Raw genomic sequence first — 19,388 nt, 5'->3', positions numbered from 1 at the left:
GAGAGCAGGAACACAAGCAGGGGGAGTGGGAGAGGGAGAAGCAGGCTTCCTGCCGAGCAGGGAGCCCGATGTGGGACTCGATCCCAGGACCCTGGGATCATGACCTGAGCCGAAGGCAGACGCTTAACGACTGAGCCACCCAGGCGCCCCAAGAAACAGACTCTTAACTTTAGAGAACACACCTATAGTCACCAGAGGGGATGGGTGAAATAGGTGATTGGGATTAAGGAGTGTACTTGTCGTGATGAGCACTGGGTGATGTATGGGAGTGTTGAATTCCTATATTGTGCACTTGAAACTAATATAACTAATATAGTTAACTTTATGTTAACTAACTGGAATTAAAATAAAAGCTTTTAAAAAGCATAAAAAATAAAAATAAAGCCAAGAAAATTCAGAATTTTGCCATTCGGCATGACACGTTAGAAAAATGTAAAACAATGATGGAAGATTCTCACGTTAAAGGCAGAATTGTGTAACAAGTAATAAGTAATGATATTAAATATTTTAAAAATAGATTAGTAGTCGTAAATACACATGTAGTCAAATTTGCTGAATAATCTAATATGCTGCTCAGTTTCTAGGTTTTTATGCAACTCCAAACATCATTGCAGAGAACTGGGTCAATCAGAAATTAACTCTGAATATTAAACAAACAAAAATAATAATTTGTAGCTGATACATCAGTGTGAACAGGTGTAGGTACGCAGCAAATATCGATGCACATGTAGAAACACACACAAAGAAAACATACCTAGTTTGCATAACTCTGTAAATTTATTAGAAGTCATTGCATTGCATACTTAAAACGGGAATTTTTTGGTTACATAAATTATGCATCAATACGACTGTTAAAAGAAAAAAAATGAAAACTGTTAACTGAAAAAAAAAAAGTTTACATGAACGAGTCACAAAGACCAAATAATTAAACTTTAAAAATGATACTAATAAAAAACTAACTGTTGAGATAAAAAACAAAAAACAAAAAATAAAACCATAAGCTGGAAGCACAAACTCTCTAGAAAGAGGATGTTAGGTACATTAAACGTTCTTTCGACTGCCTGAGGTTTGTTCACTAGCTCTTTCAAGTTGGTGGGCAGAGGGAAGCCTTAGTACTGGTTGTTTTCTTATTTTTGGTGAAGGACCAAGTTACTTAAAGCTTGCTCGGTTTAAGGCAGCTACAAGCTATCAGTGACAGTCCTTCTCCTGATGGAAGCAAGAGTTCAGGCCAAGCTTTATCTTCTGGGCACTTAAAAACAAAAGAAAAAAAGAAAAACAACACAAATCAAAAAGCTGAACCCAGACTAATTTAGTACTTAGGGCCTGGCCAAACTCTGTGGGCCATCTTGTTTTCCATTGCAAGTTGAGAAGGTAAGAAATCCTATCGTCCTTTTACAGGGGAGAAAATTTAGGCTCGGAAAGAAAGAATGGTTGAAGGACACACAGCTGGTAAGTTTTTTTTGTTTTTTTTTTTTTGAGAGAGAGAGAGAGCACGAGAGCACAAGCAGGGGGAGGGGCAGAGGGAGAAGCAGGCTCCCCGCTGAGCAGGGAGCCCGACGCGGGGCTCCATCCCAGGACCCCGGGATCATGACCTGAGCCGAAGGCAGATGCTTCACCGACTGAACCACCCAGGAGCCCCCACAGCTGGTAAGTTAAGGAGCTGGGAAGATAACCCACGCTGCCTGACTCCAGAGCCCTTGCACACACGGCCCCTCGCCTGGGCACCGTCGAGTCCCGCAGAATGGGAGTCTTGACCCTCTAGCTCCCGAGCCTGCATTTGCTCCCTGCAGGTCTGAGAGCATCACGAGACCTAGTTCCCAGGAGTCAGTGTCCTCAGGATCACCCAAACGGCTGAGACTGAGATTTTCCAGTGACAAGTTACAGATGGTGGGTGCAGAATTGAATCACTCTGAGGAAAAAGGATGTCTTTCCTGGGAAAATTGTTTTATCTCCTTGTTGCTCTGAAAATTTGGGAAAGATGTCTCATTGTGGAAGGACAGTCACTCCTTCCTAATAACCACTCAATCATTGATTTGATTACACGTGGCTAATATGGGAACCAGATGGGGGTAAAAAGTTATCTGCTCTTTTAAAAAATAGTGCTGAAAGGGGGAAATAGAGATGTTTACTTGAAGCAAGCGATTAATGTGCATTTTGTATAGATAAGGTGCCTTGTTCTAAGATGAATTTAAAACAGTGGTAATGAACGCTTCCCATCACTCTGACAATCCTTGAAGTTTCCCCAATTACCGTGATGGGTTATTATCTGAGGTCTTTGTTGTTGCTGTCAGATGTTGTCATTAGTTTGGCTTCTTTCCCTGAGATGTGTGTGTGTGTGTGTGTGTGTGTGTGTGTAACTTGGTGACAATAGAAATTACCAAAAGATATGAGCAGATACTGAAACAGCTATTGATGGTCCTCATCACACAGCAATGACCAGTGTGCTGAAAGTCAGAGCCACCATATTGCACAACACCAATGGTTCCATTTGCACTGTTTTCAGACATGCAGTGTTCCCTGGAAGCCCAATGGACCCATGCTGGAGACTATGGAGACAGAAGGGCTGGAATGGTTGAGGTGGATGTGGTGTTTCTGGGCTGCCCAGAATTCATTTATTCTCTTTCTAACAGCTTCCAACATTAACTGGAATCTACTCTTCTCTCTCCAGGCAGGTGGAGCTCATTTCACCTCTGGCCCTGAAGGTGGCATGTGACCCAGTTCTGACCAATCAAAGCTTCATATTCCCCTAGTGCACAGATGGATAATGACAAGCCACCTGGACTCCATGTTTTTTTTTTTTTTTTTTTTTGCTGAGACTTCTGAGCTAGACCTTGACGTAGTGACTTCTCAGTTGGGAGACAAAGTTGGTCTGCTTCTAAGAAGTTCCTGGGCTTTGGGGGCCTGATTGTGAAATCATATTGATTTGAGCAGATCTAAAGCTGGGCAGGAGCCCAGACCCAATGGCCAGAATACAAGTTTGTGGTGAGTTGGAGACATCTATTTCTCTGTAATAAATGAGCATCGTGGGGCGCCTGGGTGGCTCAGTCATTGGGCGTCTGCCTTCGGCTCAGGTCATGATCCCAGGGTCCTGGGATCGAGCCCCACATCAGGCTCTCTGCTCAGCGGGAAGTCTGCTTCTCCCTCTCACGCTCCCCCTGCTTGTGTTCCTTCTCTCACTGTGTCTCTCTCTGTCAAATAAATCTTCAAAAAAATAAATAAATGAGCATTGTGTTCGAGGGACCTGTGTTAATGGCAGAAGGGTGTTAGGGAGAGGAGTTTGGTGAATTACATCATGACAGATTCTGAATTTGAAACCTGCTGGAGGACTCCAAGATTCAAGATTTGATGTGTCCTCCAAGTTGCAATAAGCTTCCCCTGGCTTTTGAGATCACTGTAGTACAGGGCCTTGGCTATATTCTTCTTCGTCCTTCCGTTAAATGTCTTCATGCCAAAAGATTGAGCCATCGCTCTCTCTCCAGGCATCTGGAGTCATCTTCAGTTTCTAACGTACCTTGGTTATTGTCTTTTTCATCTCTCATCTTTTCTCTAAGTGTCTAAGCTTACGTTCTTATTTAGCACAACACCTTGAACTTTTTGGAGAAGAGTTATCGTAGAAACATCCAGTGAAAGAATGAACTCTTATGGCAGACATTTTATAATTTATTTTTGATTTTTTGTTTTGTTTTGTTTTGGATCATAGCTTGGAAACCTGTTCTGCTGACTCCGTGTGTATTAGTAAGCATCAGCCAGGACGCAAGGAATCATATTTCTACTGTCACAGCTGTAAGGTATTCACTCCTCCCTATATTTTTGCCTGACATCCTTCCTGCAGCATCTGACTAACTCGTTTGAGGGAAGACTATCTTACTCAGCTCTATTCATTATTCTTTTTCCAGGCTGGGCTAATAATGAAAAAAAAAAATCCCCAAACACCCTGTATGGTAATTAGGTACAATGTGCCACCACCATATATGGGGCCCGGAGTTTTAGAACTTCCCCAGGCACAAAGGACTCATGAATGATTGTGGATCATAATCGGGGATTTCTATTTATGTCATTCCAAGAGAGGTGTGTTTCCCAGGCTCTAAATCTGACCTTTCTCTTGCTCGCTGAGTGCTTACTGAAGGACTCTGAAAGTTACTCATTGGCCTTTGTACTACCTGGTTACGTTAGTGCCATGATAAATTAATTCAAGGACTACTTGAACCACTGACCATAGCAAGTATTCTCATAAACAAGGCATTTGAGCTCTGGTGGCAAATCAGAGAGCAGAGACAAGCACTGGAGGGTGCCTTCAGCATCCACCCAGGAACCCACCACTGTGTCGCTCAGTCCTGGAGCGCGTTCTCTGGGAAAGTCAGCAGCAAGAGAAATAAGCTGCTCCCAGCAATGTTTTCCTTGTCTTTACAGAGATCTGCAGATATTGGCCATGCCTTTGTCCAGAAGAAGGTCTCCGGGTTATTAGAAGGGGAACAAGTATGGGGGAAATAGAAACAGAATGGCAGAGCCTAGCCTTAAAAAACAATGAATGAGATGCTTCTGTGGCTCTGTGCTCCCTCTTGTGGTGATATGGTGCTATTGCTTTCTAACTACGGGAGAACCTCTAAGGCAGAAATCACCAACCTGTTTAACCTGAGGACATAGCTTGGACATAACAATCCAGTAAGGCAAGGGACAGGGGATCTATTGCATTTGGAAACATTTCTCAGAGAGTCAAGCAATTCCACTGTTAAAAGCTGTAAATAGGTGCGCCTGGGTGGCTCAGTCATTAAGCGTCTGCCTTCGGCTCAGGTCATGATCCCAGGGTGCTGGGATCGAGCCCCACATCGGGCTCCCTGCTCCGCGGGAAGCCTGCTTCTCCCTCTCCCACTCCCCCTGCTTGTGTTCCCTCTCTCGCTGTGTCTCTCTCTGTCAAATAAATAAATAAAATCTTTTTTTTTAAAAAAAAGTTGTAAATAAGCATGTCAATCTGCTGTTTCCACCAAGAGATGGTTTCACACTTTTCCCACCAAATGTTGGGCGAGTATAGAGGAGTTTAGGATCTGAGGGGGAAAGAAGGCACCAGATTTTCACCCTTATGTTTCAGCTGAGAATCAATAATAGACATTTTCACAACAAAGAATAAAATTGTACGTCCTGAATTCATATAAACATTCCAATGCCATTTTATATATGTGACATGATATAAGAGATATAATAATATGCAGTGATACTGGAATTATTTTATTTATGGGTTTTTTTCCCCTCTATGATATATACCCCCCCTCTGCAGCACAGAGAGGAGTGGAAAAACAGCACACTTTAATTGGGAAATTCCTTTTTGGAAAACCTGAACAGGATGGGCAGCTGTCCAAGAAAATGTGCCAGGAGTAGATTTTGTTTTTTTAGGAAAATGAGCTGGCAGCAGATGTTAAAGTGCGTGCCTTGCTTTAGGATCGTTTGCAATCGGGCCAGGTACATTCACTGTGTTGCTCATTAGTCTTTAGTACATTGGTATGTGGTGTTACATCAAAACAAGATGGAGTCTTTTCAGGCACAGATCCTATTAAGGGCATTCTGTAACTGGCCTGGCTGCTTGGGCATTGTCAAGATAGCTGTAGACATTTGTCTCCCCCTGGTGTGGAAGACAACCTCCATGGTTTCTATGATCCTCCTCTCTTGGTCTTCATACCTTTGTGTAATCTTCTCCCTTTGAGTGTGGGCTGGACTTACTGACCTGCTTCCAGGGCACTGAATGCCACAGAAGTAATGGGATGCTGCTTCCAAGATGAGGTTACAGAAAGACTATGATTTGCCCAAACTTGGAAGCAACCAAGATGTCCTTCAGTAGGTGAATGGTTAAATAGACAGTGGTACATCCAACAATGGAATAGTATGCAACACTAAAAGTGAGCTATCAAGCCAGGAAAGGACATGGAGGAAACTTAAATGCATGTCACTAAGTGAAAGAAGGCAATCTGGGAAGTCTACATGCTGCATGACTTCTACTAGAGGACACCCTGGAAAAGACAAGACAGCAGAGTCTGTAAAAAATCAGTGGTTGCCAGGAGGTAGGGAGAGGGAGGGATGAATAAGCAGAGCAGAGGATCTTTAAGACAGTGAAATTATTTTGTATGATCCTACAGTGCCATTATACATTGGTCAAAACCAGTAAGATGTATAAAACCAAGAGTGACATCTAAAGTAAACCAGGGACTTTGGCTGATAATGACGTGTCAAGGTAGGCTCATCAGTTGTAACAACGTACCACGCTGGTGGGGGATGTCGACAGTGTGGGAGGTTGTGTGTGGATGGAGGTAGAGGGTCTAGGAAGACTCTCTGTCCTTTATGCTCACTGTTGCTGGAACCCTAAAACTGCTCTAAAAGGCTTCTCATTTTTAAAGAGATATGGCTTTATTTATTTATATGTTATTTATTTATTTTTAAATACATCTGGCTTCTATCTTGGGAGTCTTCTCTTGCTCTGTCATTTGCTCACTCTGAGGGAAGCCAGCTGCCGTTGGGGATGGCCGCCCATGCTGCAGAGAACTCATGTCTCCACCCAATAGCCAGCAAAGTCCACCGATGGCCGTAGGGGTGAGCTCACAGTGGATCCCTCCCCACAGGAGCCTTGAGATGACCACAGCCACAGTGGCCACCTCGATGAGAGACATTTTGAGAGACTCTGAGCTTGAGTTACCCAACTATACCATGCCCAGAATTCTAAACCACAAACACCGAGATAGATGAATGTTTGTGATTCTAAAGGTTTTATAGTAATTTGTTATGTAGGGTAGACAACTATGCCTTTTAAACTACCTCGCACAGGCAAATGTCCAAGAGATTCTTTAATACTGAGAAGGAGAAGAGAGGATGCATAGTTCATACCAGGAATGCCAGGCACAGTTAAATATAAATATATCCAACTGTCTGCAAGTATAAAGTTAGAATCACTGCGTTGTTCTAGAGTAAAACATCAATCCCTTCTCATAAAATAAAAATAATTTTCGATGGCACTTATGATTTACTAGACACTTAAATGGTATCTCTCAGGAGGAGATTAGGGTCGTTAAATAATTTAGATAGATAGAAGGAGAGGAGATGGGAGGAAAAGTCAAGTGTCACTTTCAAGTGATCAGTCTTTCCAGAACCTTCCCTGGAATCTTCTATATCCTCCAGTAATCCGTGACAAAGTCAGGCCTTCCCCATAGTCCACGATTATAGTGGGATAATTGATACATATTTTTCTCAGTAACCGATAGAACAAACAGGCAAAATGTCAGTAAGGATAAACAAGACTTGAATAACATGATCTGCAAACTTGACCCTGAGCCCCAAACTGCAAAATACACATTCTTAAGTATACATAGAATCTTCACTAAAATTAACCACATGGTGGGTCCTAAAGCCAACCTCAGTGTATCTAAAAGGATTGAAATCAGAGTAAGTCCTCTGATAATAATGCATTAAGCTCAAAATCAACAACAAAACGATTACGAGGAAATTTCCTTATGTTGGATATTAAGAGATACCTGTAAATAACACCTATATCAAGAAAGAAATGATAATAAAATTAGAAAACATTTAAAACTGGAAAACCTGAAAGTTTTCTTTGAGGAGTGTGTGGTAGGTGGAAGAGAAACAAGGCCATGGATTCTAATGATGAACCACAGGGACTAAGCAAGACAGAAAGAAGACAAGAAGAGGCTGTAGGCATTGAGAGAGGCATGGGAGTCATGCACTGGAGGGGGTCATGATGATAGGGAAGAATTCCACAGTGGGAGCACTTGAGCTGAACACGTAGCATGTTTGGACATATTTTTCAGAAGTGGTAAGAGGCGATAAACATGTCCAGGATGTGACCGTGGGAGAAAATGCCAGCAGTGGATTGGATAGAAAAAAAATCTCTGGAGGTGAGAGGATGAATAATGAGGAGGCACTGGACAGATGGTGCACACGTTCCTGAGGACTCCAAGCGGAATTAGGGAGTCGAGGTGAACAGGAAGGCAGCCGAAATATGCTGTGTGATGAATGCAGGGTTGTGAACGGGAAGCCGGAAGATTGAAAGCAACGAGGAGCTATGAAATTGGGCGGTAAACCCCCAGGGGCTCAAGTGTCAAAAGAGCAGGTGTACAAGATAAGCCAGGTTTACTCCCAGAGCACATTTCATCAGGTTCGTTCTATAAAGAAAGACAGAAATGGCAGCAACTCCCCATATACTGAAAATGGTTTTCAACCTTTATATGATGCCCTGGATTAACGGCTGCTTCCCCCTGGGAGAAACCAGCGAAGGTCCTAGTCCTCGCAATGCAGCCTCACTTAGCATGCCTCTTCTCGGTATTCTCGGCTTCCCCCCTGCAATGATTTGTTCACCGCGCAGTACACACGCTTGCTTGCGGTTTCTCTAAGGGAGATACGCATCTTGGAATTCAGGTGTGGCTAAAACAGGCTTCGCAAGCCACACAAATGCTGTGATTTCTTTAGCATGACGTTATCTGCTTGCAACTGAGTGGGTTTTAAGCTGCAACACATGGGATTGTATGGAGCTTCGATTGTTTATAAATGTTATTCACTTGTATAATAACACAGGCACATTTTCATGTTAAAAACAGGTCAAGCCGAAGTCTCCTTGATCATCGGCATGGTGCCCAACCCACGGTGAGAACTGACGAATTATCTGCTGTTGTGTTCCTTCTGGGCTTTTCTCTGCGCATTTATAGACTTATAATGTAGTTTGCACATCAGATCATTTCACTTTCCTGCTTTTCAAGGGTTTCCCATTATACTTCGAATAAAATCTATACTCCCAACCGTGGCTTACAAGACTAGACACAATCTGGTCCTTGTCTATCTCTGACCTCCTCACTGTTCCAGGAGGTGCGAAAGTGTTTTCCCCCATAGGGCTCTGTATGTGCTATTTCTTCTGTTCTGAAACCTCTGTCCCAATCCTTGTCTGACAGGTTCTTCTCACTGTTCAAGATACAGCTCCAAACTCACCTATTCACAAGCTTTTCCTAGGTATACACTCTCTAAATTAGTACCTCCCTCCTGTCTCTGCTTCAAATCTCTTCCGAATCCCATTACCTTGTTTGAGCAACAGGGCTATACCCGGGGGGGGGGGGGGGGGTGTCGCAAATCGTGCTGGCTAAGTTATTGACCGTTTTTGTGCTTTTAGGTTCCTCATCTGAAAACAAGGATAATGACAGTTTCTCCTTTATAGATTGTTATGAGACCATACGAGCTAATATTTATAAAACACCAAGAAAGTGCCTAGAACATAGTGGACTCTGATAAATCGCTCAATTTTTTCCTTAGCACTTACAATCGCTTGGAATCATTCCTTTATTTGTATGTTTATCATCTCTCTTCTCTAGAATGGAAGATAGGTAATTCCAGGGACTTTGTTTGGTTCTTAGCACCAAGAACAATGCCTGACTCATAGTGCACAAGTATTAATAAATAAAAGTGGAATGTATGAATATTCAAATCTTGACTCCAGCATAGGGTTCTGTGTGCACAAGAGATATGTTTAAAACAGAAAACATGGTCTTCCTTTTAATCCATGCTTTTAACTTTTTTTTTTTTTAAGATTTTATTTATTTATTTGACAGAGAGAGAGAGCGCGCATGCACAAACAGGGGGAGTGGCAGGCGGAGGGAGAGGGAGAAGCAGGCTCCCCGCTGAGCAAGGAGCCCGACCCCAGGACCCCGGGATCATGACCTGAGCCGAAGGCAGATGCTTAACGACTGAGCCACCCAGGTGCCCGCCCCCCTGCACCATGCTTTTAACTTTTATAGGCTGGCTACCACTAGGGGTTTCCCCATAGCTTATGCATCTTACCCTAGAATGGCTATTACTCCTCCAAGACTGCAGAGTAAGACTGAGCCAACTGCTGTTCACTCATGTGTCTGACTCTTCCAGAAGAGCACAGGATACATAAGGTCAGGGTAATAGCAACCACACTCCCATGATATTTATAAAAATACCGCCAGCAGTTATCACAGGCAAAAATAACATTTCCAGATCCCAGCACAGTTCCAGACCTGTACTGCAGTTGCCAGCACATTGATTTAGGATTATCTGGGGAATGGAGAAAAGAGAAAAGCTTCTTGTCTGAGCTGTCAGCTTACCGGTCACACTGGGCAGGTTAGCAGGGTCTGTGAGCCCGAACACAATGGGTGAGATCTGTAAAGAGGTTAGCTGCGCTTGCACAGACCTGGCTCTCTTCAGCTGCTTTGTAGCCCGCTGTCACCGAGATGGTGCTTTCGAGGTCCAGGAAAGGCATGCTCCCAGAACCCTGCCTCCTCCAAAAGAAGCATAAACCTTTCTTTCCTGAAAATATCTTCTTACTGCATTGAGTCTAACCTGGGTCATCTATCCAAGGCTGAGAAACAAGCTAAAGGAGAAAACAATTAACAAAAAATCCATTTGATTTCTTTTTTTTTTTAAAGATTATTTATTTATTTGACAGAGAGAGACACAGCGAGAGCAGGAACACAAGCAGGGGGAGTGGGAGAGGGAGAAGCAGGCTTCCCGCGGAGCAGGGAGCCCGATGCGGGACTTGATCCCAGGACCCTGGGATCATGACCTGAGCCGAAGGCAGACGCTTAACGACTGAGCCACCCAGGCGCCCCAATCCATTTGATTTCTACCTACGAAGCTGAGCTTGAGAAAAAGCCAGGTCTGAAGGGTTCCATTCCCGCTACTAGCGATGGGTCTGAAGTTCACGCAAAGGACAGTTGCTCTAAGGTCCCCCCAGAGAGCTCCTCGTGACGCAGAAAAGACATGTCTGTCTCCATCCAGGACTTGATTCTGACTTAGGCAGTCTGAGTTCCTGGAAAGGCTGTGTTGATTCCCAAATGGATCTCTTCTTTTATTAAACTCAGCTGCTGTGGTCTCTGCGCTAAATCAACCTGCACCCCTACCATCTCAAACCAGCCATGGGGAATACTGACATTTTCATCACTCCTTGTCATCTTTTAGTTCCAGGTGGCGATTCTTATCTTTTGCCACACCGGGCCCCAGTATATTTAGGGTTCAGTGTGGACCTCTCCCTATTTTACAACCCGAGCTCTGCCCAGTGCAGGGTTACAAGAGGTATGCCCACAGGAAAAAAGAAAAGAAAGCAGATTATGAAAAAGCACAGTTTGTCCTAATGCCCAATGCCAGGCAGCCTGGGGTGACCACTCCGTGGCTCAGGTGGTTGTGGAGACCAAGCTGCCATACTGGGAAAGAAAGGACAGGAAGGAGATGGCCGAGCCTCTGGACAGCTGAGAAGCAGTCTTGCCTGGCTTGCTGATCCATGTGCTAGATGAGAGGAAGCAGAAGAAAACCCTCTGTGTGGGTGCAGGAGGTGAAAGAGACATGGGGCTTGGTTACTGCCTTTAGAACCTGGTATCGTCACCCAGTAGTAAGTGTGGTTCAATGTAGGTCTCCTTGGCCATTCAGTCAGGTTAGCCAGTCCTCCTTCTTTGGGGGAGACATATTAAGTGGGGCCCATATGAAAGAGGGCCTAGATATGTCCTCTTGTTCATTGTTGTTAAAGGTATTCTCCAATAGGTTGGGGCACCTGGGTGGCTCAGTCGGTTAAGCGTCTGCCTTCGGCTCAGGTCATGATCCCAGGGTCCTGGGATTGAGTCCCGCATTGGGCTCCTGGCTCAGCGGGGAGCCTCCTTTCCCCTCTGCTGCTCCCCCTGCTTGTGCTCTCTCTCTGATAAATAAATAAATAAATAAATAAATAAATAAATAAATAAATAAAATCTTAAAAAAAAAAAAGGCATTCTCCAATAGGAAGTGGCTTCTGTCTGGCAGCAAAAAGAATCCCCTTTCTCTGCCCTGTTATATCCCTCTGTGCCCTGCCCACTCTCCATATACCAGTAGAACTAAGCCATAAAGCTCACTCAGTGTCTCTCTTAGAAGAGTAACCCCTTAGAAAAGAGATAGCCGTAAGGTGGGAGCAAAGAGGACAAACTTAGGAGGAGTTCTGACTGGCAGGAAAGATGAAGAAGAATTCTCACTGGGAAGAGGATGGAAAAAGAGGAGGAAGGTAGCTGATAGGGGGTGGGCTTAGCATGGGTTCTTCAGGGACCCAGCCCCCCTGTTCCCTTCCCCAGCCTGAGCTTGAAGAAATGAGGCTATGAAAAGGATAATTCTGAGTCTGAGAAGTCACTGCCAATGCACGGACCTTGAATCAGCAGAAGGTAACCACCTGTGGCAGAATGGTAATGGCCATGGCCTTGGCTTATGGGATGGGGGAGCCGAAGGTCCTACTCCTGTCTCTTTTGGCTCCTGGCTGGCATGGAAGAGATATAGACGTATATATTTTTAGTTTGTTTTAAAATTCTATTTGAATCATTTTTTATTTGCCTATATATGTTTGTAAATCTAGACTTATATAGAAGTTGCTAAAATAGTTCAGAGTCAGAAAGAACACCCAGCAGATTCTAGGAATATCTAAGCCTATATCAGTAGCTACACGGAAAGCAGAGGGCAATATGGCTTTAAGGTCCACCCCTGCCTCCGCCAAACCTTTCCTCTATGTCAAGGTGACATTTAGGCAAGAAGGAGGAGGGAGAAATCTTGAAAGAGCGCATTTCCCCCAAACAGACCGAGTTACCTTTAACTGGCAAGTTTAAATGTCCTTTTTTGCCTCCCCTCCCACAAGAATGAGGACTTGAGAGCAAGGTAAGATGCCTAGAGAATAATCTACACTTAACGTAGCAGCGCTCTTGTGGAGTATTAAGTTACACACCTCACTCTACTTCCAAGACTTATGTCCTAAATCTGCACCACCTCCCATATTCAGGACATATTTATTTGGGGACTCACTGCACCAAGCACGAGTATTTACTCAAGCCCCATGCCCGTTGGCCCTGGTCTGGGACAGGTGAGCCCCAGTGTGAGTCTTGGACTTGGACATGTTGGAATGGCTCCCCAGCAATGGCTGAGAAACCTTTCCTTCTCGCTCCTGTTGCAAGCTTTAAGTTGAAAGCACTTCATCCTCCGTTACAACTGGGTTGATTTTGCACTTGCATTTCTAAGAGTAGGAACCACGAACCTAGCCTTTCTTTTTTGCCTTGTACTTCTTTTTTTTTTTTTAAACAGAAGAACACGGTTATTGGATTAAACGAGAAAGAATTCCAACACAAGATAGAAACAGATGTTCAGCCATTGGGATCTGGGCCCTGAAGCCACGGGAAGCTTGGTGAAGAGGCCAATGCACCTCTCTTTAGGCCCCCTTGTGGGCTGGGGTTTAAGGCGTTTGGGCTGTGCTCAGTTGTCCTAATTCCATCCTTCGCGGGTAGGGAGCAGGGACGTGGAGACCAGTATTTGCTGAGTTGTCGCATAGGCTCACTCTTGACGGAGGATTCCCATTCGGTTGAGCCCCAGGCTCACTTTCACTCAAAATGCCTGCGGACAAAGGCCAGGCCTTCCTGGTGACCAATGAGCAAAGAAGTTTGCGGTTGGTCAGGTCGGAGGACAGCGCGGAGGAGCCTCTGGGGAGAGCAGAAGGTGGGGTGGCAGCAGTGCCCGTGGGGGACTCAAGTGAGCTCCGCCTCCAGGCATAATTTTGCCCAGTAGGTTTTTGCTCGCTTTGTTTACTTCTGATCGATCCTCAATAATAGGGCAGAGTGAACTTTCCGCGATGTTAATGTGTAGCCTGGAGTAATCTTGCTTAAAACCATTTGAAGCACTCAATTCAAACATCTAAACGTGATCTGACTGGCTGGTTATTTCTGCGGCTTTACCACCCCCCCAACCCCCACCCCTCAGCCCCATCTAGCTTGTGTTTGCATTGCCTGTAATGTTCTTTATTTGCAGAGCTTGCTTCTTAAGGTGCTCTGTGTGTCATCTCCTTTGGACATTTTCCTTTGTCCCCAGCAGGGTTAGGTACCCTTTATTTTGGCACTATTGATGTGATGTTTTGGGTGTGGGGTCCGGGAGTGAACTCTCATGAAAGATTTCTTGAGATGTTTCAGTGCAAAAATGTGGTTTTATTAAAGCACCGGTGTGGTGCCAAAGTGGGGTGTCTCTTGGTCGGATGGGGCCCCCCAAATGTGGGGCGACGATCTGGTGGAGGTCAGTGGTGCGGCCGTGAAAGTATTCACCTGAGGCAGAACAAGGCAATAGAAGTTTATTGAACACACTTCAAGGAGCGGCTGTCTCCAAGGAGGTAGTGGGTGGGGGCTGTTTTTAGAGGGGGAAGATTGTGGACATTGCTGCTATAAAATCAGGGTGTCCACAATAGCCAAACTATGGAAAGAGTCAAGATGTCCATCGACAGATGAATGGATAAAGAAGATGTGGTATATATATATATATATATATATATATATATACAATGGAATATTATGCAGCCATCAAAAGGAATGAAATCTTGCCATTTGCAATGACGTGGATGGAACTGGAGGGTATTATGCTGAGTGAAATAAGTCAATCAGAGAAAGGCATGTATCATATGACCTCACTGATATGAGGAATTCTTTTTTTTAAATTTATTTTATTTATTTGACAGAGAGAGACAAAGTGAGAGAAGGAACACAAGCAGGGGGAGTGGGAGAGGGAGAAGCAGGCTTCCCGCTGAGCAGGGAGCCCGATGCGGGGCTCGATCCCAAAACCCTGGGATCACGACCTGAGCCAAAGGCAGACGCTCAATGACTGAGCCACCCAGGCGCCCTGATATGAGGAATTCTTAATCTCAGGAAACAAACTGAGGGTTGTTGAAGTGGTGGGGGGTGGGAGAGATGGGGTGGCTGGGTGATGGACGTTGGGGAGGGTATGTGCTATGGTGAGTGCTGTGAATTGTGTAAGACTGATGAATCACAGACCTGTACCTCTGAAACAAATAATACATTATATGTTAAAAAAAAGAAGATAGTAGGAAGGGAAAAATGAAGGGAGGGAAAGTGGAGGGGGAGACGAACCATGAGAGACTATGGACTCTGAGAAACAAACTGAGGGTCTAGAGGGGAGGGAGGTGTGGAGATGGGTTAGCCTGGTGATGGGTATTAAAGAGGGCATGTATTGAATGGAGCACTGGGTGTTATATGCAAACAGTGAATCATGGAACACTACATCAAAAACTAATGATGTAATGTATGGTGATTAACATAATATAATAAAATTTTTTAAAAAAGGGGGAAGGTGAGAAGGTTTGGCAACATATGAAATCTTCCCTTTTTTGGGAACCGTGTCTAGTTGTAAGTAGCCCATTGGTTAGTTAGCACCTATGGGTCTTTTGAGATGGGTCTCCTGAGGGGCCTGGCTGTATTCAGCCAGGTGGTTGCTATGGCCCTTTCTGAATTCCATTGCTCAAGCCCGTTGGCCCAAAAGTGGCCTCTACAATGGGGACAGGACCCATGGACAGAAAGAGCTGCACTGGGATTGTGAGGAGTGACTGATTATATACCTTTTAGTTAGTGGGGGTTAGGGATAGTGTAAGTCTCTGAGGAATTTGGAAGCAAGGCTTCCAGGACCTTGAGGGGGCTAGCTGTTGTTAAGATAAGGTTCGTAAGACCCTTCAGATGTGTATGAGTGGGCAAGATGTTGGAAGGATGATTGCTAACATATATTTTGGGGGTGGGGGTATAGATAAAGGAAGTTTCCAAAGGGATTTTTATATGTTAAAGAAGACTTACAGGATTCTGGAGGTTGGGCTAATGTCAAGCTAAGGTTGCTTTTTGCCTCCAGCCAAGTATTTTTATTTTTGTATTTATATTTTTATTTTTTAAATTTAAATTCTAGTTAGTTGACATACAGTTTAATATTGGTTTCAGGAGTAGAGTTCAGTGGCTCATCATTTACACACAACACTCAGTGCTCTTCCTAACAAGTGCCCTCCTTAATACCCATGTCCCATCTGGCCCATCCCCCACCCACCTCCCACCATCTACCCTCAGTTTGTTCTCTATCGTTAAGAGTCTCTCATGATTTGTTTCCCTCTCTCTCTCTCCCCCTCACAAATGTTCATCCATTTTGTTACATTTCACGAGTGAAATCGTACCGTATTTGTCTTTCTCTGACTTATTTCACTTAGCATAATACACTCTATCTCCGTTTACATTATTGCAAATGGCAAGATTTCATTCTTTTTGATGGCTGAGTCCTATTCCATTGTGTGTGTGTGTGTGTGTGTGTATATATATATATATATATATATCACACACCTTCTTTATCCATTTAACAGTAGATGGGCATTTGGGCTTCCATAGTTTGGCTATTGTTGATAATGCTGCTATAAACATCAGGGTGCATATACTCCTTCCAATGTGTATTTTTGTATCCTTTGGGTAAATACCCCGCAGTGCAATTGCCTCTAGCCAAGTACTAACACTAAGGCAGTTGAGTTTCTTGAGCAAGGTCATTCTGCCTGCCTCCAGTATTTGTCAATGGGCTACAAGTTGTAAGGAGATTTAATTTTTTAAAAAAAATTTTTATTTATTTATTTGACAGAGAGAGACACAGCGAGAGCAGGAGCACAAGCAGGGGGAGCGGGAGAGGGAGAAGCAGGTTTCCCGCTGAGCAGGGAGCCCGATGCGGGGCTCGATCCCAGACGCTTAACGACTGAGCCACCCAGGCGCCCGGGAGATTTAATTTTTCTACATTTCTTTTCCCTTTTTTCTCCACATCACTATTAGCAGACCTGTGCAGATTTATCATGGTTTAATCATGATGCACTGTTATGAAAGGTTTACCTTTAATAACTTTGAATAGCTCTGGAGGAACTTATTCATCTGGAAACTTGTGCCTACTACCCATAGATGCTTAATAAATGTTAAATGAATGAATTACAACATATGACCTTTCTCAATATTCAGAAGCAAAGATCATTTAGAAGCACTTGTTAAAAGCTTTTTTTTCCCTTTGGGCCCCAGAGATTCTACTTTGGGAGATCAGGGTGAGGGTTCAGGACTCTCTGTTTTTGACAGTTCTTGGATGATTTTCATGCACGAGATTCATGGATTACATTCTAAGACATCTTTACCCATTGGTAAAGGGTGCCTTTTTTCCTTAGGGGTTTATGTCTGAAAGCTATTTGAGGATAAGGGCTGCCTCCTATTTCTCTAGGCTAGCGTCTAAGTCCAGAAAACACTTGTTGAATGAATGACAAAATGATGGGAGAATGGATGTACGCTTGGGGCCGTGTCAGCCATTTACCACACAGGTCCTAGAGGATCCCATTACTTCTAACAGCGAAAGTGGCCCTTTGAAGTCAAACCTCTTGAGGAGGCTCTCCTAGCCCCTGGAAGCACCCTGGACTACATTTCCCAGAGTTCCAAGGGATTCCTGCGCAGGCGCACATGGAAGATTGCGGCGTCCTTTTCCTTCCCTGAAACTCGCAGGTCACTCCCATCCCCTCACCTCCAATCACCCTTTCCTCCGTGTCTCGCAGTGCGAGCTGCAGCTGTCCGGCTTGTGTGTGTGTCTGTCGCAGCAGGCTGGACTCATGGCCTCGCCCCTGCGATTCGACGGGCGGGTGGTCCTGGTCACCGGCGCGGGGGGAGGTGAGCACGCGAAGGCCGGAGGGCGGACGCCGGCCTAGCTCTTGCGCCCGGAGCCCCCCTTCTCGTCCCGGGATACGCGCGCAGCCGCAGCTGCAGACCCAGCGGCGGGGCTGCGGGCAGCGTGGGGCGGCGAGGAGAGGCGGCCTGGAGAACCAGCCAGTGGTCCGGTGGGCAGGGTGGGAGGACGGGTAACGGCAGTGTTCGAGGCGCCCACTCTGCCGAGGAGGGAGAGGGGGGCCTGGCCAGCGTTGAGTCACATAGTCCCGTGCAGCTCCCCGAGGCCCCGGGTCCTGCAAGAGAGAGGCCGGGCTGGGCTGTGGTTGGCGGGACTCGATAAAAGTTCTCACTGATGCTCGATCGCCTCTCTTCTTGCCTGTCTTAGGCCTCTGCCAAGGAGACTAGACCTCAGAGACCCGTGCGCGGCGGGAATCACCCCCAGAGGAGTAGGGGTGTCAGCCCCTTGCCTTTGAAAAGTCAGCCGTGCAGCGTTTCTCTTCCTCTTTCGGATGGTTTTAAGTTCTTGAGAGGTTCTTCTTTAGAGAGGGGATCTGATAAGTCTTCTCCTTGGAGTTTGTATGCTTATCAAGCCAAGCACTGTACTGGACTGACTGGAGTCTTGGTGCGAGTTGTAAATTCAAAATGCCTCCGGGAGTCAGGCAGGTGCTAGGGTGGGGTAGGGACAGTAGGAACTGGGGAGCAGACATATTTCTGAAGTGCGCCAGATCTTCTAGGTTTCAGGAGAAACAAAATGGAGATTTGTTATGTGAAATAACCCTATTCTTGAAGGAGAAAAAAAAATGAAAACCGCTCATCCCCATGGTGATGCTCTACAGTGCGATTTTTCGCTATTTCCCACCAGCAGGTGATCTCTCTAATCCCCAAGTGTTGGGATCTTGACCTTCCTTGCCTTTGATTCCCACTGGTGGTACCTTATATCTAGAATAGACCTAAAGTGTAATTAATTTAAATTGTGTATTAAAAGTCACAACAGTGGAATTCTGTTAATCCATTTGTAGCTACATCTGCATTGATAGAATGGATTCTAATGCCACCTTTCAGAAGGTGCTTTTAGTATTAATTGGTGGCCAAGAATTTTATACTCATAGCTATATTCATCCTAAAATGATGATATGTTTTTGGAAAACTTTTTTTGTTTTGTTTCAACGCAGAGCTTGAACTGATGACCCTGAAACTGAGACCTGAGCTGAGATCAAGAGTTGGTTGCGTAACCAACTGAGCCATCCAGGTGCCCCTGGAAAACATTTTGTTTACACTTTACTTTTGATGGAAATAATTAAGTGATGCACTCGGTGTTTTAAGCCTGTTTAAACAGTGAGTGATTCACAGTATGAAATACATTTTGCACCATGACCCAGGACACCCATACACCATTCATGACATGATACATAGTAAATGAAGTGCACTCTAAAATTTTCTATTTCATTAAGTAAATGCACATTGCAATGTACTAAATTGATTTTATGAATCATTAATGAGTTGTGAGTAAACAATTATGGACTTAGGACCTCCTGTTTATAGAGCCCTGCAGACTTTCCTTTGCCTGGATTATGGTACGGTAGCTAGCTCTTGTCGATCTGAGGGAGAAATATAATTTTGTAGTGAAGTTGAGACTGTCCTAGGTCATCATTGAGGAAGGGAGACAGAGGTCAAGTTGCAGTCCTATAAGGGAGACTGTTGTCCTTGAGGTCTTGGGTTTCTCATTTAGAGATTCATACCCATAGAACTGAGGCAGTGATGAACGTCCCCGGAGGGTGTCCGTGCATGCCTGCTGGGCCTGTGTCTGAGAATTAGTCTGACTCCAACCCACTCCTATTCTACAGATAAAGAGAAATATATCGGCGCCTGGGTGGCTCCGTCGGTTAAGGTCTGCTTTTGGCTCAGGTC

At 44.8% G+C, this 19,388-nt stretch overlaps 1 protein-coding gene and 1 long non-coding RNA gene across 2 annotated transcripts in view; both read left to right on the top strand.

Moving 5' to 3' along the window:
* The first annotated feature begins 1,398 nt into the window (after positions 1-1,398).
* On the top strand, positions 1,399-8,637 carry LOC144380988 (uncharacterized). Its single transcript, XR_013445378.1, has 4 exons — positions 1,399-1,449; positions 2,669-2,982; positions 3,701-3,788; positions 8,592-8,637. It is a non-coding gene; the product is annotated as an uncharacterized LOC144380988 (long non-coding RNA).
* An 8,662-nt stretch (positions 8,638-17,299) lies between these two features.
* HSD17B4 (hydroxysteroid 17-beta dehydrogenase 4) overlaps positions 17,300-19,388 on the top strand; it is an 89,208-nt gene continuing 87,119 nt past the window's right edge. The window contains exon 1 of the mRNA XM_078067593.1: positions 17,300-17,483. Coding sequence (XP_077923719.1) covers positions 17,426-17,483 — 58 coding nt within the window. The 5' untranslated portion in view covers positions 17,300-17,425. The remainder of the gene's footprint in view (positions 17,484-19,388) is intronic.

The sequence above is a fragment of the Halichoerus grypus genome, chromosome 2 (assembly GCF_964656455.1).
Source record: "Halichoerus grypus chromosome 2, mHalGry1.hap1.1, whole genome shotgun sequence".
Taxonomy (NCBI): Eukaryota; Metazoa; Chordata; class Mammalia; order Carnivora; family Phocidae; genus Halichoerus; species Halichoerus grypus.
The sequence above is the reverse complement of the archived record's forward strand: the minus strand, read 5'-3'. Positions and strand labels throughout refer to the sequence as shown.